The sequence below is a fragment of the Microtus oregoni genome, unplaced genomic scaffold (assembly GCF_018167655.1).
Source record: "Microtus oregoni isolate MIOR12 unplaced genomic scaffold, Mior012 000012F_ref0000307, whole genome shotgun sequence".
Taxonomy (NCBI): domain Eukaryota; kingdom Metazoa; phylum Chordata; class Mammalia; order Rodentia; family Cricetidae; genus Microtus; species Microtus oregoni.
In genome coordinates this window covers 5,950,987-5,974,693 of record NW_024543071.1, presented here as the reverse complement: position 1 = coordinate 5,974,693, position 23,707 = coordinate 5,950,987, and the positions used below count along the sequence as shown (strand labels likewise).

Below are 23,707 nucleotides of genomic sequence, written 5' to 3'. Positions count from 1 at the left end.
TGTTGCCCTGACTCAGCAGTCAAAGCAGAGTGTCTCTACAGAAAAGGTTTTAATGGGCTCTTCATATACATTTGTACAGAGCAGAAGGTGGGAGTTGTGGGTGGAATGACTACCCACGATCTATATAAGAACCTCTCTTCTGCCCAGAGAGAAGTTTATGTTCATGCTGACTGTTGAAGCACTGGCTTTCAGGCCTTTTTGTTGTATATCTAAGAAACACTTTTAATATACACATAAAGCTTGGGTATAAACAAAATTAGTCATAGTCACTTAAATTAGCATATATCTGTCAACTAAAAATCAAGAGTGATTGAAAGGGGAAAAAACAAAATAACAGCCAGTAACTGTGACTGCAAGCATATAAAGTGCTGACTTCATTCCTAGTGCCTTGTGCACAACTCCACACAGTGGCTCCTTGTGACGCTTTGGACAGGCACGAACACAGTAGCAATCAGCTCCATCTCTGTGGCGTTTGTGGCCAGTCCTGTTAGACATGTACGGCCGACTGTTGATGCGCGTAGCTGACTATCAATAACAGTGATTTACTTTGGGGTGTATTTATACATCTGCCATGATTGGGAATGCCACTGTTTGTTCAATTAAGGATTTTTTCAAGAGTATCTTTAATGTCCTCAGTACAATATACATTTAATTGCATTCCAGATCAACTCCTGCACAATTTCTGACTCATATCTGTTTCATTTGATTAAATATACCTCATCCTGGATTTACCAAGGGTGGGGGGTGTGTGTCAAAATCTGCCCTGCAGCTGGAAGTGCCGAGGATCTGGTCCCTTCCCCAGAGTGTGTCCCACACCTTCATGTCTGTCCTCCAGTGTGCAGTGTCGTTTCTTCAAGACTTGAGCTGCTGGCTGCAGTGCCGCAGCATTTACCCAGAGTGGAAAGCTTAACAGTGTTTTAACTTGGTTTCCTTTCATGACAGCCATTCTCAAACAAAAAATAGATTATAGAATAAAGCCATAGACTTTCAGAGTAGGGTGTGGCAATGGCGAGAACAAAATGCCCAGAGATCTTTTTTGGACATCAGTAGACTCTCTGTTGCCATATGCAAAATTATATTGATCCAATGCCTGAGAAAATCCTACAAAGAAGTTTTTTTTTTTTTAACTGTATAAAGGGTGGAATAGTTCCCACTATATGAAATTTTTGTGGTAAAGCAATATTTAACAGATAATGATTGCTTAATTTTTTAATACAAGGTTCTCTTAAGTTCCGATTTGGGCTTGCTGTGCGTAAAGTGTGTCAAACTTCAGCTACAGACCAGGGGGTGAAGTCGGTCAATTTAATTCCGCAAGATCTGAAGAAGGTCGGTATCATTTCATATAGCCCCGGCGGAGCAGATCATTACCAGGCACAAATCTGCTCCTTCGTGCTGGGGGTTTCTAGCAAAATAAATAGACTGTCATCATAAGTTCAGAAAATTGTGTGTTCGACCCACGATAATGTGTAAAGGGCGTTTAATAGAGTTCAGCATTTATTCGTTATCTGTATGCGGACAGAGACGGCAGTGGCGTTATCAGCTTTAAAAAAAAATTCGGGAGTTCTGGGAGTCACGTGATGCGCCTCACACATGCACAGAAGTGCACGCATGCGCACCCACCCACCCTTGCATGCTCCACAGTGCAGTTTTGATTTTAGTCACAGCAGAAGGCTTAACCACAAGAGATTCCACTGGTTCAAACCAGCGTAAACCAGATTTTTTTTTTCAGCCCACAAAGGAACAGATTACCTCTTGTATCAAATTCTGCATTCCGGGTGGGGTTGTGGGGAGAAATCTTTGTTTCAAAAAAAAAGACGTGGATTACCATAAGCCAGCATGATGGTTTTGCACACTTTCATGGCGCGTCTATGATAAAGCCAGTAACTCGAAAAGTGTCCAAATCACTACCTCTAGTGGAGTCTAAGCATTGTTAATTTGCAAAAAGCGACCATCTCTGTTTATTTCTATACATAACTCTCAGCCTAACCAAAAAAAAAAAAAAAAAAAAGGAAAGGGGAGAAAGATGAAGATTAGTAACGTCCCTTTACTTAGCTTAGCTACAAATCCGGTGTGGAGTTTGAATGCAGCCATGCAGCACAAACAAGATAGAACATTTTTTTTTTTTGTTTTGTTCGAAACCCATTGAAAAGGCAAATGGGCAGCATTTTTAAACACCCTTGCTTATGGCAGGGTGGCATGCCCCAATGGACTCCATTGCTGCAGAGGGAGAGGGGTTTTAAACTTTGGCCCTTTAAGGATCATAGTCAACTGAAGAATAGTGCCCCAGAAGGAAAGAGCTGTGCGGTCAATTCCCACATTGCCTGTCTCTGAGATTTAGTGTCTGCGGGTTTTCTGCTGTGATGTTCAAATGGCAAAGAGAAAAGACCCCGATGTGTGATAGGCCAGGTATTCTAGTTTAGGTTTTAACTTCATCTGGAGAACAGATTTGTTGCTTTTCCACATGGAAAGATGAGACTCTACCCTGGATGGCTGTGGGGAAAGGAATGAGTATTTAAAAACAATAACTTTTGTCTGGTGTGAACCAGGACTTTTAAAGTTTGACATTTAAAATTTTGCTAAGTAGAGATTGAGATGCCATACAATTAATTCTAAACCCTTTCTATAAAGGGTTTATGACAATCTGAATCTCCTCCTTGTAGATTTTAAGTACTTTCCAGGAGAAAAATGAAGTAACAGAGTGAACTGAAATGCGTCCCCGTCCGCCTTGGATCTGACCCTAAATCAGCATTAAGTGTTGAGAATTCAGGGCCGTGGTAAACTAAGCATCATACTTTTAGAATTACACTGAACCATTCGTAGCACATTGGCCCGCGTGTGTCAAGTGTGGTAACCGATGTTACAGACACTTGGATGTTTAAGGATGATCAGTTATCGTCCTGAATGGCTGCGGATGCAAGGCTCAGACCTAGAATGTGACTCAGTCTGTTGTGGCCCGGGCTCCTATTCCGTTCATAGTAGAAACCGTGGTAGTATTACCAGGGCAGTGATGTTTGTGTTTTAGAATGATGTCAAACATACCGAGAATGGGCCAGGTGTATGGTTTCATAGATTCTTGGTTTGTAGGGGCTTTCCACATCTGTTACTGTCAGGAAAATGAGGAAAAGTAGGGGATTAAAATGCCACAGTGGGAGAATTGACTAACAAATAAAAGAGTGGCTTTTGATTTGACTTGTGAAAACGAACCACAGTACAAACACAGGAAAAGGGTTCCTTGTTTTGATATGTCCCAGTTTGGACGATTAAGATTACTGAAAAATAAAGAAACAAAAAGTCAAATAAAAACACACCCCGTAAGTGCTGTACCATTTAAGAAAAAGCACAAGCCTTGACATTAACTCCTCTGATAGCTACTTTGTACATGCTTTTGTTGATTCTCAGCTGAAATAGTGTTAACCCAATGCAGCCTGTCATACAATGGGTGCAAGTATGGCATTGACCCAGAATAATAGTAGCTTATCTTTGTTGTTGTTTTAAATACTTAATGGAGCCAAAGCACGAACTACTGGTCATTTTCATTTGTTGGTAAAATCTGAAGTCAGTTGTCAAGTCTCCAAATAGAGCAACATCCTGAAATCGTGTATATACACAGCCTCTCTAATGGTGCATTCTTAGAAGAGAGACGCGGTAAACTTGTTTTCTTTTTTATAATATAGACTTCTATGAAGTCGCTCCCCTTTATTTCATGATGGTTCTTAGATGTATTTTAAAAGAGAAATTCACACTAGTCTCTTTGTTTAATGTGACAGTGTGAGAAAGTGATCTTTATTTGTTCAAACCCTCTGCATGTAGTCTGTGCTTAGGCTCCTTTAATGTGTTTGTCTGTGATTTCTAAATGCTAAACATGTAAACAGATGAATTGTCAATGTTAATTCTGTATCCTGTCACACAGCTGATCCTTCTTTCTGCCGTGTCTTCCCTTTTTATCTTTTTTTTTGGTGCATTCATGTTGCAGTTGATAAAATTACGTGAAGAGGTAAGTATTTTCCAGTTCCTTTTTTTTCTCCTTAGTTCTGCTTTTTCTTATAAAATTTATTTTTAAATCCGAAGTGGATCTTGTATTCATTTTGCCGGGGAAGTGTTCCCTTGACCAAACTATTGACGTGACGACTTGAGAACTCTTCTCTGACCGTCTCCTAGAGCAACTGTGCTTCGTGCTTGGTGCGAGGCCCTCACTCATCTTTGCTGACATTAAGAGAAAATTAATATTTTAAAGCCAAAAAAACAAAAAAGAGAGGGACAATAGAGGCATATCTTAAAACTATGCAGAGTGTCATTGTGGGTGTTTCAGATTTGTTTATTTGTGTTCGTTTCTCAGTGAAGTTACTATGACTTTATTTTCTTTTCTGATCCTGGTTTACTTTACTGAGACACCACCCACCCCTGGACTCCAGGGTCCCACATAAGGTACCACGGGGAACTTGTGCACTGTAAATGCCCTTGCCCTTGTCCAGGACACCTGAGAGCAGCAATGTTGCTCCACTGTTGAGCACTTTCCTCTCTGTAAAAAACAGCTCCCAAAGGAGTTCTCCTTGTTCTGCCTGCTGCTCCAGCCTCTTCAGGGGCCTCATAAGTCCCTGCAGCAGTGCCTGTCACTGTGGCCAAATGATTCAGGGTACTGCTGGTGTCTTCCACCAAGGCCAAACCCACCAAGGCTTCTATTCAACTTTTTATTTAGTAACGCTGAGTTCTGTTTTCCCACAAGGTCATAGAATAGTCCTCTTGCTCCCAGCAGTCACAGTTGTTTGGTTGAGCACACTGAGTGCAGCGTTTCCTGGGTGGTTCTGATGGTGAGCTGCTGTTCTGTGGGTGTTGGAGATGTTTCCTAAGCTTGTGAGCAGTGGTTGATTGAAATGCGGGAGTGAGCTCCTAGCTTAGCCAAAGTGACAGTGGCATGGGAGCTGGAGGGAGAAAGTATACCAATAGCCTCTTTACTTTGGGTTTGCCTTTTCCTTTCCAACATGGAAGTATGTGTATGTATGTATATACTAAATCAGTATAATTAGTTACACTATTGATTACTCTCTGAATGAGTGATGACATAAACATGATTTCCCGGGGAGGTGGACTATTTTGTGTATTTAGAGATCCTTACCCTTTGCTGAGGAATCTGAATGTTCAAAGGTTGATGAAGTGAACAATGATTTGAATGCACGTACACCCCCGCCCCCCTCCCACACCAACCACATGCCAAGAAACTCCACAAAGCTCTTGTCCCCGAATCGACAGTGATCTGATGGCTAAACTCCTGTGCTTTACAAAAACAAGTATAATATTAGCCAGATTTTTGTTACATTGTAGTGCAGGATCAGAGGAATTCTTAATTTTGAAAGCTGAAAATTATGTCCCCATCTCTTTTGTAATTTATTATTGCTTGGTAATTTCTCTTGTTTTTCTCTGTCAACAGTTGTGTGTGTAAGTACCATGGTTGATGTTTCTGAAGCTGTTCTGTGATGGAATTATTGTCAGTAGAATGAGATCATCCGGGTGATGGAATGATAATCTGAGGAATAGTGTTGTCTGTGTCTTTGATTTCGGTACAGCACAAATACTTATGGATTAGGTGATGCTGAGCTTAAACGGAGATTGCTCAGAGGGGCTCTTCTCCCAGTCAGGAGTTGCTTGTGCTTATGCAGTGAATGTTACCCCAATTTTCACTTGCATCTCTTCTAAAAAGACAAGCACCTATCTGTTTCCAAAACACCGTGTTTTGTTGTGTTTGGGAGCACAGAGTGCCCGTCCTTCTTCGTGATGCTCTTTTCAGGGTATGCTGGGAGGCAGGGTCTTAGCGGAGAGGGAGCTGATCTGGCGTTGGCTGTGTACACCGAGCTGTTGGAATCCTGCGTCCCCAGTATTTCCCCTTTCACAGCGCCTCACACAAACTGAGCTCCTTCTGAAGGCTCCTGCACAGCTTCCCTCACCTGCTCTGCAAAGGTCCAAGAAGAGGATGAGAGCATGAGTCTGGGATGGGGTGTGGGGCACATGACAGCCTCTGTGCCGCTGAACTGTGTCTCCTTTCATTTACACGACTGGGGCAGTGCACAGCTGAGGGGTGATGTAAATGGTGCAAACTTTAGTTTGACTTCAGTGAAGAAGTTTCAAAAAACGAAGGGAAACCCTGCTGGGAAGCTGCCCATAAACTGATCATCCTCTTGGGTGGAGATTTTCTCTGGTGGCATGGGGAGAAACTCTCCAAAAGAAGCCATCACTTCCATTACTTCCGCCTGTGCAGTGTTTAATGTTCATTTGGACGTTCTGCTTCCCATGTAGCTCTGGAGCCTCCCCAATTGTCCCGCGTTTAAACACTTTATTTCACACGTGTTTAGCTTTTGTTCATCCATCATATATAAGCATTGAGGAAGAGGCAACTCCAGTATAGTCTGTGATTTCTTTATCTCTATTAAGCTAAATGTCTTCTTTGAATTTAAGATTTTATACAATATGAAAATAAGCCCCAAATTGTCTTCCTCTGGACTAAAATTCAAAGTTACTCTTGCTTCTCAGATCAGATTGATGTTTCTTTAGAGGATCACCAGTTTGAAGTCCTTTGTTTGGGTATAAAACAGCATGCAGAGGAGGAAAAAGCAGTTTTTACTGCCAGAATCTGCATATGAGGAGAATCAGAATTAAAGACACATTTTTGGCACGCTTTAGTAATAGGAAGTTTTATTAGAAATAGCTGTGCCAAACACAGAGAGCACCTGTGCTCTTCCTCTTCTCAGGTGCAGCCTTCAACAATTTTGCTTTTTGTGAAATAAGAAGCTCTTTTCTCCCTTCCTCCATTTTATTTATTTCGTTTATTTTTTCCAAAAGGAGGGGCAGCATTTCTCTTAATTTCTGCACTGTGCATCTGACAACTCTATTAATTATTATAGACTGCTCTTGCCGCCTCCTGACCTTCACATCAGGTCCTGTCTGTCTGTTCTAAAAGCATTGTTTTAATGATTCTTTCCCCCAACCCTTCCCCCAAAAAATTTTCAAGGAAAGCTTTGATGTGGCTTTAGCTGCCTCCAACGTCTGGCCGCACCTCAGATGTGTCACCTGTGCCGGGAGGGAATAAGGGAATCACGTTTTGAATGGTAATGATAACATACTAATCACTTCCTTTCTTTGAAGATGGAAGCGAGCTATTCTGTCAGCATCCCTGGCTGCTAGAGCTTGCAGGCACTGGTCTAGGTGTATTAGCTTAAGTGTGCATGTCAATACAGCTTGCATCTCCAAGATCCATGGGGGCTCATTAGAGCAAGGTAGATCATTTCACTCGACAGCCACTCAGATAATGCATGTGGCACCTCCTTTTTTATTATTATCAGAAAGCATTGCTTCAATTTTAAGTGACATCTGTCAACAACACAAAGTTATATAGTTATGGTTGCATGTTTTTCTTTTTCTTTGACCAGACACCAAAATTGATTATAGGGCAAGAGAAACTAATTTATACAAATATATATATATATATATATATATATATATATATATATACATACATAGATGTGTATATGTGTGTGTGTGTGTGTATAAACGCTGCCCACAACCAAATATGCAGGCACACATAATCATACATTTCTAGGTATCTAAACATATGTACATGTATACCACATGCATATACCAATTCATTCATAGACATGTCTAGCCTGTGAATCTATTTTGGTAACATGAACATATGTGCTGTGGGATCAAAAACATAAGGTCTCAATGTAGAAAGGAAAGTTTAAAATATTGGAGTTCTCTAATTTGCCCATAAGATGTAATATGAAAAAGTTGTATATAATTTTATTCCATAGAGTAGATTGTGGTTTTAGTGCACAGTCCAAAGCACTGTGTGTTAGCAGTCGACTTTAACTTAGTGTCATATGTTTGGGGATAACGCACAGATCCGTGTGTTTCCTGGTTTTTGGTGTCGTGTGTTCCCCTTGAGCTGGAAGTGCTGGTTAGCATTCTATCCCAGTAGCATCCTTGTTCTATGTGTCAGCGTCTACATTTCCAAACTAAGAAACATTCTCTTAAAAATAAAAAAGTTCTTGTTTAAAAAATTATGATTTGCAGAAATCAAAGGACCAGTGAGCGCTGGAAATGATTGCGTTTTATAAAACTAAACACAAATAGAAATCACAGCACTGTGTCTCTTCTGTGTTAAAACAGGAAAGATCCAGTTGGCCCTGCTCTTCATGCGCTTCTCAGTGGTGTGGAGGAAGATTTGCTGTGACCACTCACAACAAGGGGCTCCTTTAAAAACAAAAACAAATAAGTTGATGGTCTATCCATTGTTGTCTGTCCTCTGAACTGTCTGCTAAAATTTAACTATAATGGATTGTGGATACCAGCCCCCGCAACACCCCATGTTAGGACATACAAAGGCATTATTTTTTAAAAAGGCAAAAAAGAACCTTGTAGCCATCCGTCTGACTCCCCCTTCCTTTCAGAGGGCACATCTGCTGGATAACACGGAGAGGCTGGAAAGGTCATCGCGGAGACTAGAGGCTGGATACCAGATAGCAGTGGAGACCGGTAAGAATTCTGAAAGTGAGCAAATTGTCTTGCTTATGCACAGCAGTCTTCACAACACATGACATTTCAGCGAGACTTCAAAGGAGCAGCAGAGACAGCAGCCCGAGATGTGGTTTACATATTGGGGAGACAATTGGGAGCTTATTTGCGCTTATCTTTTTTCAAGTTAAAAGGCATGACATCTACCGAAAACCTTCCTGAGGTTTGAAAGTCTACATCTGAAAGCAGACGGGATACTTTGTCTAAATTCTACATTTGTCTTAATGTGCAGTTACACGTTGTCAATTTACCCACCCGCAACGATGGCGAGTACACTGCGAAGCCTCGCTTGTTTGCAACGTGGGTTTTAGTCACACATGTAAAAATTAACATTTTAATCAGTCTAAATGATAGGAACTAGGAACAAAGACTAATGAAATGATACCTGCTTGCTTGTTGTACTCTGTGTGGGAAGTGGCTTTCTTCAGTGACTCTGTTTTATAAAAGCCACAAACAGACCCTCCAACAAGGTGTGAAAAATATCTAAAGAACAACAAAGCTAATATTCACGATGATCTTATTACTGTTGATTTATACTGTTCAAATTTTGGTTTGAATTGACAGTAGTCATATTTCAAAGAAAACCATCCTAATTTTTCTAAGGCTAGTCTATTCAAAATAGAAGGTCTTTTTTGTGTGAATAGTGAGTGTTTTTTAAACAGCAAGCATTATTAATACCTTGGTATTTACTAGTTTCTTATTATTGTAGCCACACTTTTTGTTTTCTAATCTATAAATTATCAATAATGTATTTTGTATAGTTTGAACTGTTCTTGCACACCCTATAAACAACAAAAATATGTGATTAACAGAATTTTCCTGAAAAAATTAATTTAGCGTTACCAAAATACCAATTTTTTGAAGAGTCCGTATAAAGAAAGTGTTCTAAGTATCTCTTTTATGAATGGCCAGTGTGCTTGCCCTGGGTTTGTGGCTGTCCTCGATTGGTTTATGTGCTGCATTCTAAAGAACCAAATAAGGAGATTGTATGTTTATTAATGATGAGGAAGCAGAAAACCATCCACTTCCCAACTTTTAACAGTGTGGGCTACTGCTTCCCTCGGGTTACTGTCAGCTGACTCTCTGCCCTGATGGCTCCCTTGGTTTGAGGCTCACCCTCAGAGCAGACTCTTGGGGGGAATATGAAGAGTGGAAGGAGCCACGTTCCAATTTTTACTTCTGTTTTTATGACTCTGAATGAATTATCTCATTTCCCCAAACCTGTTCATTCTCCAATAAAATAGAATTAAATTGCACATCTGAAAATTCTTCACTTAGTAACATGCATTACTTTAGAGTATTTGATGTGCTATAATATATATGTGTGTGTGTGTGTGTGTGTGTGTGTGTATAGATTATTTTGTGGCCGTTTGGTGATACAAAATTATGGAAAACATTTTTGTTTGTGAAAATTTGTATATGTTAAAGGAGTAGAAGAGGGTGTGCTATTCTTGGGAACTGTGGCACTGTCTCTATTGGACTTTACATTCATTAGAGAAGGGCCTTCCTTGCCAAGCAGCCATTGATGAGCCTCTATGGATTGTGCTTGGGCTTAAGCATGCAGATTGTCTTGCAGTATCAATGATCTCAGGGTCTTGGATGACTGAGCCCTCTGTGGATTTTTCATCTTCTCACATTACTGTCCATGTGGCTCTTTCCCAAAGCCAAAAGGTCATCAAAGAGGGTGGCCCATAGAAGGCATGCATTGATCATGTTTGCAAAACAGTATGGGAGTTGATAGTTACTTCTTTTGATGTACAAGAAGTATCGTAGGCTTTAAAATTACATGAGTATATCCACATAAAGCTTGGGAACTTGGGGAATACTAAAGAATTAAGTCTGGGAGGAGAAACATAAATAAAAATTGGAACAGATGCACCCCAACCTGTGTTTGGACAAGCATCAACTCCCTAGTTCTTTTATTTGGGTAAGTTTGAAAGTGCAGTGGGAAGGAGAAGTAACTTCCGGTCTTTACAGTACACTGCAGTAGGTACCACTGGCATGTTTCCTGAGTCCCTGCCAGCCTCACTGTGGTAATGCCAATAGCTCTGTGCCCTGACCATATGTAAGTTCTTAGTAGTCGTCATTTCACTGTGGGCAGTAGAAGAGCAGCACTTGCGAAGGAATAAAACAGTTTTTTTTTTAAATAAAAAGGGTCTCATATAGCTTAGACTGGCCTAAAACTCACTATACAGCTAAAAATAGCCTTGAACTTACAGCCCTTCCTGCCTCCACTTCTTAAGGGTTGGGGTTCTAGGTGCATCTCACCAAACCTGATTTATCTGGTACTTGAGATTGAAACCAAAGCATTGTGCATCCTTGACAAACACTCTTAGCAGCTCAAGCTGTGATGATCGACAGGCAGATACTCTACCACTGAGCTACATCCCTCCCTAAAACTTAGCACTGGGTTCCAAAGTGATGAGATGCAAGAAGACATGGACAAGGACAAATGCGCTTGTTATGAACACCAGCGCTTCCAGAGACATGGACTCATTTCCTAGCACCCACGTGCTAGCCTACAGCCATCTGAAACTCTGTTCCAGGGAATTCAGTGCCCTCTCCTGGCTTCCAGATACACCAGCTGCACTCAATGCACAGACATGCATGCAGGGAAAATGTCAAACTGTTTGACTGTTAAAATTGCACCTGGGAGGGCGTGCTTTCCAAGAACTGCTGTAGCCTGGAGCTGGCGCCATACTCAGAGGGTTTTAAAAAATGAGATCATAAGTAGAATATAATGGCTCCCCACAAATCATATTTTATTTAAGAAACTAAATTTAAGAATGACATTTCATCTAAAATTATAGTTCTGCTCTATGAAGTTGAGCAAACAAAGACAGTGTAATGATGCCATCTAGGAGGTAGAAGCTTGATGTATTCCTTTACTTGAAAGCTTCTAAATGTGGCAACCCTCTTTGGGGTGTTCTGAAATATTTTTCATTGTTTTATGTTTTCCCTGCCTGTATGTCTGTGCACTGAGTGCATGCTGGTGTCTCTGAAAGCCAGGAGAGGGCACTGAATTCCCTGGAACCAGAGTTGCAGGTGATGTGAGCTACCACAAGGTGCTAGGAAATGAATCCATGTCCTCTGGAAGAGCGGCCAATGCTCATAACTGCAGAACCATTGCTCTGACCCTCTCCGTCATGCTTTTAAATTTTACTTGAGCACAATAATCTAGGATCTATTGCCCGGTGTACTGAATGAGCTGGGAGATTACCTTCATTGATCTAGGAACTATTGCCCAATGTTCTGAATGAGCTGGAAGATCACCTTCATTGGTACCTTCATTGTTCAACTGTGTAGCCCTTAGAACCAGGTACCCATTCTATTGTGTGTGTTCTCGTGCTTGCCAGATGGACACTTGACACCAGACTCTTCCTATTACATAAGATGTTAGGAGATAAAATAAGATCCTCTTTATTTAAGTGCATAGAAACAAGAGAACACTATAAAATTTTATCATTAATAGATGGCCATCAGTTAAAAAAATAGTTAACTTTCAAGATAATTGGCAAAAGTTTTAAAAGATATTTGTAACATTTCTGTTCATGAACTTGACAGGACCCTCAAGAGAACAACACCTAGGATGGAGTGGGCTAGACTAGGGTGTGTGTTACGTTAATCACTGGTTGCTTCCTAACAAATTACAAAATTCATCTTTGGAAAGATGAATTCATTTTAAAGTTATCTCCTGAAATGAGCAGATATTGTGTTTTCTAAAGCAGTCACCAAGCAGAGAGCATATGTCCATAGTATGTGATTATTTTAAGTATTGTTTACACCCCATAAGCATTGAATTCAATATCCATCATTCTGCTTTCCTGGATAAAGTGGTTGCCTTGAAAAGGACCTAAATTCAAAACTCTCAGTCTGTGTTTGAAAATAAAACAAAAACGGGCAAGGTGGCACATACTTTTAATCCAAGTATTGGAGTGATGTGGAGAGAGGTAGATCCATGGGGCTTGCTGGTCTGACATCAAGGAAGACAATTAGCAGACACGTTCATAAACTTCTCTGGAAGTTGTCCTCGTGGACTAGATATGGTTCTGATTGCATGAAGCATTGGGTTGATCCAGTTTGGGGTGACTTCTGAGTTCTCATCCAGAACCTTTGAGGTGAAAGTGGCTCTCCCTTTCTCCAGTTACTACAGGTATGATTTCCAGCTGTGGCGATGTCCATTTGTTAGTGGTCAGCACTTCAGTGCTGGGTCATCTGCCTTTTCCTCTGAAGTTGTAATTCTCCTCCCCCTTTAAGTTAAATATTCCCTGACTACAGTCAGCATGAAACCGTCAGAAGCCGTGGAATCAGTGACAGAGATGCAGGCCTTATGTAAACAGGTCTTTTAAGGACCAGTGACTGTTCCATCCTGATTTCTGCATGGGCACAGGCCACCTTCAGGGCATCCTGAAGCTGTAAGTTTTGGGTGTTCAATGGCTTATTTCTTAGATTATAATGAGATCTATTGGCTGACCTTGCTTTCATCCCCTCTTGGATTCCCAGATCCCGTGTGTTGACAATCTCTGTAGTTGCCAAGACTACCTACTTGTGTACTGGCCTCTCATTCACTCTCTCATCTTTTCACCTGATGGTAGCCAAGAGGCTAAGAAAGGATAGCTACTAACCTCTTGACAAGGATGTACGTCTGCCAGCCTTTGCCTGAGAACGAAGTGCTCTAAACCTCCACCCAGGGTCTTATGTGGGTGAGGGACACAATGACTGATAAACATGCCACATGGGCCCCATGACACCCTCGTTATTCTATAGCCATTGGTTCTTTGTTCCCACTTACTCCTTTTTGTAGAAGAGAAAGGAAGTTACAGAGAGGTGACTCGTTTTTCCACAGCTGTTGTAGTAATAGGAGCGGCGGGGCTGCGTTCCCAGCACCCCAGCCGCCTGCTCGGCTAGCTTATGCCCCGAAATAATTACAAGGAAATTACTGTATTCTTTTAATCACTGCTTGGTCCGTTTCTATCTAGCCTCTTCTAGGCTAATTCTCACATATTAATTTAGCCCATTTCTAATCATCTGTGTAGCGCCCCTAGGTGCGCTTACTGGGAAGATTCTAGCCCATGTCCATCCTGGGTTGGAGCTTCATCGCGTGCATCTGCCTGGGAGCTGGGAGCATGACATCTCTCTGAGGCATCTGCTCCCGAGAGGAGAGCTGTGGAGTCTGAGCTCACTTCCTCTTTCTCCCAGCGTTCTGTTGTTTACTCCTCCCACCTATCTTCTAACCAATGGGGGCCAAGCAGTTTCTTTTTATTTAACCAATGACCTTCCTCCATCAAGCTGTAAAGCTAGGCACAGTAACCAGATCATTTTATTCCACAATCAGGTATGGATGGTTTCACATGCCTAGATTTTCCAAACTGATTTGCTGTAGTCAAATTACATGGTTGTTCTCACATCTGTTAATTTTCTTTTATTATAATTTATTTTAATAATATCCATTGAAACTGTGTGCCACATATTAAAGATACAGTAGTGAAAGGTACTTATTCTTAGATAGTTTATAAATAAGGTGGAGGTCAAGTAAAACAAGTCATTTTAAAAATGAATAAATAAATGGAATAGTAGTCAGGTGAGGTAAGCTATGGAGGCTAACTGACACAAGCTAAGTGGCAAAGAGTGCAGATTCTGATGAAGACTGTTTATGTCAGAGCAGAGGGTGCCTTCCAGAAAGGCAGCCTTGTATGTTTGCTGATTGTTAAATCGCATCTGACAGTCTGGGGTGGATGGCTGGAGGAGCAAGGGACAGACAGTGAGCACAAGGACTCTTAACTGTGCTGTTGGGTGTGAGCAGAGACACAGCCCATGGCCCAGTAGAGGCTGAGGTGCATACGGGGAGGGGAATAGGGATGGAAGGTGTCTGGGCTTTACTCTCAGTCAAAGGTGACGTCCATGGAGGGCTGTCGGCAGGCAAGTGCCTCTTCTATGAAGAAGAGGAATTGTAGAGTTAACACATGCACACTATATGGGTTGATAAATGTCCCAGCGTGTGCGGATCTGACCTTGGTGGTATGAAATAGGATAATGCTCTTGTTTGGAAGCTGTATATTTTGTGGCATCTGTCAGATTGCTCCATAATTCTAGTTGCCCCAAGTCTTCCTTCTACCCCTCTGCCTCCGTCAGACATGCTTCCCTGTGCTCAGCACCACTTTACTTCATTTCCTTTAAAGCACACTTCAGAATTTCTTATATGCTAATTCAATGAGAAAATGAAATGATTGGCCATTCAGTGCTCTACACTGGAAACTTGGTTACATAAAAGAAAATATTTTTCTACCCAAGTTTTGTTATAGAATTGACCCAGCAGATTTGTTGTACCTCTGACTGAGGCTTTCCTTGGCACCCTGAAATTCCGTGAACTTCACCTCCTTAGAAAAAGGAAAACCAGCTGGGCAGTGGCGATGCACGCCTTTAATCCCAGCACTTGGGAGGCAAAGACAGGCGGATCTCTGTGAGTTTGAGGCCAGCCTGGTCTACAGAGCGATTTCCAGGACAGGCTCCAAAGCTACAGAGAAACCCTGTCTCAAAAAATAAAAAGAAACAAACAAATAAATAAAAACCAAGAAAAAGAAAGAAAAGGAAAAGGAAAACCAGCTGGGTGGTGGTGGTGGCACATATCTTTAATCTCAGCTTTAATCTCAATACTCAGGAGGCCAAGATATTCAGATCTCTATGAGTTTGAGGCCAATCTGGTCTACATAGTGAGTTCCAGGACAGCCAAAGCTACAAAGGGAAATCCTGTCTTGAAAAAGCAAAGCAAACAAACATCCAAAAAGGGGAGGGGAACTGTGGCCATTGTTTCTGTTTTCAGGTCTTGGTACCGTTTTTCTTTTCCTCCCCTCCCCTCCCCCCCCCCCCCTCCTCCTCCTCCTCCTCCTCCTCCTCCTCCTCCTCCTCCTTCTTCTTCTTTTTTCATGGCTGGGTTTCTCTGTGTAACAGCCCTAACTGTTCTAGAACTAGCTCTGTAGACCAGAATGGCCTTGAACTCACAGAGATTCCACCTGTCTCTGCCTCCTGAGTGCTGGGATTAAAGGCTTTTGCCACCACAGCCTGGCTGAGAACTACTTCTTTAGGAGTAGAATCAAATTAAGGAAAGTTGGGTTTCTGGGGGTGTGTCTTGTGGGGTGGATTGCAGACCATAATCCCTGTCTCTCCTGCCCCATACCCCTGCTATGATACCCTTCCTGGCCACAGGCGCATGGATGAAGCCGTGTGCCAGGATTAACTTTATCTCCTTACATGCTGATTATTGTGGGCATTTTGCAGCAGTGACGACAAGCCAACATCATTTGCTGTATAGCACCTGGAAGCTGACATTTGCTCCCTAAGACTTTCGTGGGGTTCTGCAGAGAAGATGAAAGGGTCCGCTGCAACCCATCTGCCTTCTTGGGTTTGAACTTGCTCCATTGTGACTGCTCTGATCGACCCACTGCAAACCCATCAGCAATGTTAGCCAATTTAAGACGCATTGATTGAGACAAAATGTTTACCATACTTAAAGCCACTTTCGTTGCCATTTAAATATTTTCCTCCATATTTACTAAAATTTTCTCCTACTTCTTCCACATATTCTCATTCTTTTCTTTTTCCATCTCATTCTCTCCCTTAAGAAATACGTTGTGTGATGTTTTACTCTTTTGGCTTTTTGAGGGGCCCACCTCCCATATAAATCCCATATGGGGGCATATTCTCAGTTATGACTATCCTGTCTTAGCTTGGCTTGTTTCTTGCTAGCTTTTCTTAAATTATCCCGACTACCTTTTGCCTCTGGGCTTTTATCTTTCTCTATTTCTATATACCTTTCTTTCCTTCTTACTCCCTGACTGTCTGGGTGGCTGGCCCCTGCTGGCCTCCTCTCCTTGTTATCTTGCTCCTTTTCTTCTTCATGTCTCCTTCGGTTTATTCTCTCTGCCTACGTGCCCCACCTATCTTTGCTCCTGCCTTGCTATTGGCTGCTCATCCCTTTACTGGGACCATTGGGTGTTTGAGTCAGGCAAAGAGTCACAGCTTCACAGAGTTAAACAAATGCACCGTAAACAAAAGCAAAACACCTTAAAGTCATACTCTACAACAGAAATATTTTTGAGTTGTTTACTGATATATATATATATATATATATATATATATATATATTTACAATACAGTGTTTTCACTCAAACACATAAATCTTCACATGTAGGCCAATGAACTCTTTCAGTGGATAAGGGCACATCTCACCACTTTGGGATCTGAGTTACATCCCAGAACCTACATGGTAGAGGGTAAGAACTAGCTCTCCCCAATTATCTTTTGTCCTCAAAATGCTTGCTGTGGCATGTACTCTCCCAATAAGTAAATGTAAAGAAATGTTTAGTAAATAATCAAATATACCCACTTGCTATCTACAGAAAAGGTTAATTGGTAAAATAAAGCATAATGATAGAAAACAATTCATGAAGCCATTTTAATAGACTTTTTTAAGTTAGTTAGCAGCAATGCCAGTACCTCCTGCAGGAAGTTCAGAATGTGGACCCCGCCCCCCATCATACTGATTAGGTACTTGATAAGACCTTGGAATTTAGAGCCAGAGGTACATCACCTGTGGTCCTGCCTCAGCATCGCTGTCAGTTGGTAAAGGGGTGATCTCTGATTCTCTAGTGTTGGTAAGAATGTAAGATGTGAAAGGCAAATGTTGCATTTCTTATTCGTCAAACTTTCCTTGAGACTTACAGGGCACAAGGCATGTCCAGCATCCCAGTCTTGGCTTGTCTGAGTAGAGGGTATTACGTCCGGCTCCAAGTATTGGCCTAGGTCACTTGATTTAAGCACAGGTTTTGTAAAGCAGAAAGCCATCTCTCATGTCCAAATTATTGCAGAAATAGCACATTAATAATTAATGCTGTTCTGTAGGTGAGAACAGAGAATAGGATTCTACAGCTAGGTTGTTAGTAGCCATTTGTTCTAGCCAACTATGCATGTTTTCAATAGACAGGAAAAGAAACTTCTTTTTTTTTTTTTGTCAATTCAGCATTTATTCTGCATCTGCTGTGTGGGGCAGAGATTCCAAACGCCCAGCTAATTAGGAGCCGACGGGCTGTTTGTTTGTTTTTTTTTTAATTTTTTAATTTATTTATTTATTAAAGATTTCTGTCTCTTCCCTGCCACCGCCTCCCATTTCCCTCCCCCTCCCCCAATTAAGCCCCCCCCCCAGCCCGAAAAGCAATCAGGGTTCCCTGTTCTGTGGGAAGTCCAAGGAACCCCCACCTCCATCCAGGTCTAGTAAGTTGAGCATCCAAACTGCCTAGGCTCCCCTAAAGCCAGTGCGTGCAGTAGGATCAGAAACCCATTGCCATTGTTCTTGAGTTCTCAGGGGTACACTCATCCATTGCTGGTGGGAATGCAAACTTGTGCAACCACTTTGGAAAGCAGTATGGCAGTTTCTCAGGAAATTCGGGATCAACCTACCCCTGGACCCAGCAATACCACTCTTGGGAATATACCCAAGAGAGGCCTTATGGTACAACAAAAGTATATGCTCTACAATGTTCATAGCAGCATTGTTTGTGATAGCCAGAACCTGGAAACAACCTGGATGCCCTTCAATGGAAGAATGGATGAAGAAAGTATGGAATATATACATATTAGAGTACTACTCAGCAGTAAGAAACAGGGACTTCTTGAATTTTGCATACAAATGGATGGAAATAGAAAACACTATCCTGAGTGAGGTAAGCCAGACCCAAAAAGAGGAACATGGGATGTACTCACTCATATTTGGTTTCTAGCCATAAACCAAGGACATTGAGCCTATAATTAGTGATCCTAGAGAAGCTAAATAAGGAGAACCCAAAGAAAAACATATAGGCATCCTCCTGAATATTAACCTTCAGCAAGCGATGAAAGGAGACAGAGACAGAGACCCATATTGGAGCACAGGACTGAAATCTCAAGGTCCAAATCAGGAGCAGAAGGAGACGGAGCATGAGCAAGGAACTCAGAACCGCGAGGGGTGCACCCACTCACTGAGACAATGGGGATGTTCTACTGGGAACTCACCAAGACCAGCTGGCCTGGGTCTGGAAAAGCCTGGGATAAAACTGGACTCTCTGAACATAGCAGACAATGAGGACTACTGAAAAGAAACTTTTGATGCAGAAAGTTGTCTGTTGAGAAAGGTCCTCAGTTTGCTACCGTGGAGGACAGAGTGTTTTCAGAACCCTAAGAACATTGCTGCTGAAATTGGTTGTTTTATTCCTTAATGCTGAGAAGCATATTGCTTGTTGCTATATTGTAAGTTTTTATAAGTCTACCCAATTGTAAAAGCAAACAACCAAAAAAGTTATTTTAAAATTTATATTAATCAGCGACTTTGTAATTTACCAACTGTTAAAGTCTCCCTCGTCTACAAGCTGGGGCTAGCTGAGGGAAGGACAGAGGAGGCTGTCATTTGGAGCAGTGCCCTGAAAGAGTATTGCTAAGCTATACTTAAATTTATTTTGCAAAGATTTTCTGTGATATTGGAGAGCTCCGTAATGGTAGAAAACGGATGTCCTTTGAACCCCATTTGGAAAATCTTCTCCTTAGGTGGTCCAAGCAAATTCATAGCATCCATTTGTGATCCGTTCAAAAGCACTGTGCTTGTTTTTAAAGGTACCCTACCTCATAATGTCTCTCACTTTAAGATACACACGAAACCATCCTTATTTCATGTGTCTGTGACCTGAGAAAAACCAAAGCAGATGGTGACAGTGCCAGTTTGCTTTCGGATAGAACACGAAGGGTGGTTAAGCTTATGACCTTGTTGTGCAATTCTCGTACAAAAGTTTCTTTAGGTTTTCTTTTTTCATCAGGTTTATTTTCTCTCTGTGTCCAGCTCTAGTACCCCAGAAGTTTCCTTTTCAGCTGTGTTTATGTGTTTAACAGAATTTTCTGAGGTGGCTGCTTCAGAGTTTTCACAGCGTGGGCTGGCATTGGTCTACGACTTTATGTATGACTTCCATGGCTTGATGGGCCTGAGCTTTCAAAACGGCTTTGTGTGTGTGCTCCACATTTGAAGCTTTCCTCTGTATTTCCTGTTGGGCTACAATGTTTTCCAACGTGGCCGCAAGAGAACAAAGTTAACATTTAAAAAAAACTTTTTTATTGAAGGATACATCTTTCCAAGTAAAGTCCTTATCAAAGAGGCTGTCGTGGTGGGCCCGCATTCATGCACAGCACTGTGTTGCCCTTTTGCGTCTTAAGATATAAAGTCTAAGTCATAGTTAAATAAATACCTGTTTATTTAAAGAAAGGAAGAAACTGCTCTACAGCCAGACAAAGAGGAAGCCTCTAGGAACTGTTGTTGCTGGGTATCCCTGCCACCTCCCTCCACACTCCCCGTGTCTTGAGTGATGGTAGAAACTTCCAGATCTACACTGAGAAAACATCTTCACAGTATAGCAAATCTTTCTCATTTCCATTTCGAAAGTTACTCCCTGGGAGCACACAGACAGCACTGACACCGAAACAGACCACAGTAGGACCTTAACCTTTATTGAGCAGTTTGGGACCCTAACTCCCCTGAAACAGACCACAGTAGGACCTTAACCTTTATTGAGCAGTTTGGGACCCTAACTCCCCTAATGGAGTTTGTTAGACACCCACTGGGTTTTGGTTCATCTCTAATATAGCAAGGAAAATGCTGGTTAAGTTAATGCTATTAGCCACATTGGCACTTGGAAGTGAAATAGAGGAGAAACTTAACCTACTATAAAGGGAAGTTGATTTGTCTTCCAGGAAGGAGCAGGTGCCGGCTCTGCTTGGGCACCGAGGATACAAAGTCCATTAGTAAACTCCTGAAGTAGCTATTGGGGTTCAAAAAGCAGCAAGCGTTTACACCTGTTATTTCATGGTATCAGTCAACTGATTAACTTACCTAATGTGGAAATTATTGGATCAGATTGAGTATACTGGTTTCTAACTGCTTCCCCAGCAGCTATCTCTTTTGCCAACTGGAAGGGATATTAAGTTTTAACTGGGCTTCATGAGGAAACGACGTTCTGTTCCTCTTTCCCATCGGCTTGTCTTTGAATGATCTGTAATTTTCAGTGTTCTATACAGATCTGTTTATGATAAAGACCTGTAATTAAAACAAATAAACAACCCATCCGTCCTGAGAGGTGTGCACAGTATAGAGTACACACTAGTAACGAGAGGTCTCACAGTACAGAGGACACACTAGTTTTTCTGGTGGGGTGGGGGTTGTTAGCAGAAGACTCTTAGAAAGTCATTCTGATTTTTCATGTGGGCAAGTTAAAGAAACTGACTGGAATGACTTTGTTAATATGAAAAGGATACCTTTAAAAAAGCCCCAACACCGTCTCTAGAAGTTAGTGTGAAGATGGACCAAATGTCCTACTGCCTCACTGGCATTGCCTGCCAGCTGTGACTGTTCCCTAACAATGAATCCCCTCATCTTTATTGCTGCGTGCATGGTACGGTGTTTCATTTTTCTTCCTACTTGGACTTCCTGTAGAATGCACACCCCATATAGTTCTTTACATTCCTACTGTTGCGAGAACAAGTACGTCTTTCTGTTCTCCCCTTTGTTAACGGTAAACCTTGTGGAGCAGCAGCTCTTTCGTGCCCTCCGCAAGTTGCCAGACTCTGCTCAAATTAAACACCGTAAGATTATCAGCAGGTTACAAAGGTGCGAGGATCTTTCTCTTCCAAAGTTTTGTATAGCGTTGTCTTGATCTGAAAAATGCTAACAAAATCAGAAAAGCTAATCGCCTCACGCCTGCCTCTTGTAAATTGGGAGTTCTGTGTCTTCCACATGAGAAGTGGGGCAAATAACATGGACTGTTTTCATTCTCCTTTGAGGATTAAAGTTGTGCATGTAGGACGCGTGGGACTTACTTCCATGTGAGGTTACATCGCCTGCCTTCCCCTAGAGGAGAACAAGGTGCAGTGTGCACTGAACTTTGCAGCTACAGCCTTGCGTCTTAATAGCTGAGACGGAACAATTTCCTTAGCCCTTTCTGGTTCTTTCCTTAGTATATGAATCAGCTTTCCAGGCCCTATGTGGAGGCTGCTGTTAGAGGCGGAGAAGGTAAACGCTAGACCACCAGCGCAGGTACTTAGCAAACATTTTCACTTGTGCCACCTTCAGAGTAGCTCTAAGGGCCGTGACAGACAGACTGTAGTCATCCCAGTGCCTTGATACAGTGCTGTTTATTTCTTTTTCTCGGAGAAATCCATTGTAGTTGTTCCAAGTGAGCAGACGGCCTTCCTTATAGTGGTTCAGAACCCAAGTTTCTCCTACCTATGGCTCTGCCCTGCCTCAGCAAACCAGCAGCAAAGGCAAGAGAATGAAGAGGGCACATGGACTCTGTCCCATAGCTCCCTGGTAATGGTTCCCTGGCATAATGGTGCCCAAAGCAGCTAGGAGTGTAGAAAAGACCATGTTCTTACCTACTATTACTGTTACATAGTAAGAGGAGGAAAAATTTAGATGGAGTTGACCCACTCCAGCCATGCTATTTATTTCTTAATTAATTCGCTGCCTTACGAGCAGTTGTTAAGCCCTATCTACTAGGAGTGCAGGGCGGAAGGGATGAAGTAGACAGATGACAGCCCGTATGTGTGGTTGGAGGTTTTCTAGCATCTGTGACAAACAAGGCTTTAACACCTGCTGTCTAGATGACGTTACTGGCTGCATTAAGGCTTCCAGTCTTGTTTGCTTTTCTTTCTACCAATCACTTCTATTTATTCTCTGCTCACATTTGTTTATAGTCCTTGGGTCTATAGCAAAAGATAGTTCTTCTGCAGGCATTTTTTGTCTAACTGTTGGCAATAGATAAACTACAAATTTACGTTCCATGTCTAAAGTGTGTGTGTAGTCCATCTCAAGCTGTCACGGAAAGAGCATGAGACAGGATAGCTAAGAGTAATCCATTACCCTTGATGAGGTCCTGAATAGGAAAAGGATATTAGTTAAAAACTAAGGAAACGCCTATACCATACTGATTTCAGGTAATAAAAGATATACCAGGGGCTGCAGAGATGGGACTGTTGGCAAAGTGTTTATTGCACAGGTGTGATGGTATGCCTTTGTAATACTAGCACGAGAAAGCAGAGACACAACAGGCCCTGGAGACTCTCTGGCCTGCCAGCCTAGCCTAGTCTGAGAGGTCTTTGCAGTAAGAAGTCTGTCGTTAAAATAAAGAAAAGAAAAGTGATGACATTTCTGGGGATGACCTGAGGATGTCTTTGGCTGCTACATGGATGATATACTCATATCCATAGATGCATGCATCCACACAGGCGCACACACGTGCATGCGCACCATACACGGACTGGAATAGTGCCAAAAGCCCACTCGGGGAGAATTATTGCACATCCTAGTTTTTCAGATAGACACGCTGCACAGAGATTCTGTTTGTCAGTATGAGTTATTATTTTGGTTCCCTTTGGTGAACTGCCCAACTCACAGTTCTTCAGGTGCTGCAGCTGAAGATCAGTGTCTCAAACTCCAGGACCAGGTCCCTACAGACTTCCTATATATACGTAGCTTCTTTGCCCTGTTTCTTTTGAGCTTTCTGTCATGATGATGCTGACTTACCGGTTTCTGCAAACACAGTATGCTATCTCCACAGTGCTTCTGTGGAGAAGCAGAGGCGCTCCATAGCAGAAGTGTTGACAGTTGAGATCTTGTATTGATCTTGCTAGGTATTAACTTTGTGATCAATAAAGAGCTGTTATTGGCCTCAAACAAAAGCCAATGCCTGCTCATCAATTGGAGGCTTGTAAAATATCCCTCATTTCTTCTTAATTTTTGTCCTAATTATTTCAACATCTTTTACAAATTGCTTTCTGTTTCTGTTGGAGCTCACCCTCTCTAGGTCAACATTTTAGTTTTGGGAGTGTAAAGAATGATTGTTCTGCAAGGAGGTCATTTAAGCTGGCCAAAATTCATGCTATTCGTGAAAATGAAATATACTTTGTTGCATGTTATTTAATTTAGCAATTAACATTCTAGAAACCATTTGAAGGCATTCAAGCTGTATGTGAGAAATTACGTTATTTTCACCATATGATCTGAAGGGGGTCTCAGTGCTGCCTTGTTCTTCCTTGTACAAATGCTGCAGCACTGTAAACAAATGCTTAGCACACA

The 23,707-nt window shown here is 41.9% G+C and overlaps 1 protein-coding gene across 5 annotated transcripts in view; it reads left to right on the top strand.

The window, feature by feature from the left end:
- The window catches only part of Vti1a (vesicle transport through interaction with t-SNAREs 1A), a 332,589-nt gene that overhangs the window by 74,671 nt on the left and 234,211 nt on the right, over positions 1-23,707 (top strand). For 3 of the 5 annotated variants that reach the window (XM_041660693.1, XM_041660691.1, XM_041660695.1), the window contains exons 5-6: positions 3,974-3,994; positions 8,442-8,526. In XM_041660693.1, the coding sequence (XP_041516627.1) occupies positions 3,974-3,994; positions 8,442-8,526 (106 nt within the window). The remainder of the gene's footprint in view (positions 1-3,973; positions 3,995-8,441; positions 8,527-23,707) is intronic. The other 2 variants (XM_041660694.1, XM_041660692.1) reach the window with 1 other exon arrangement.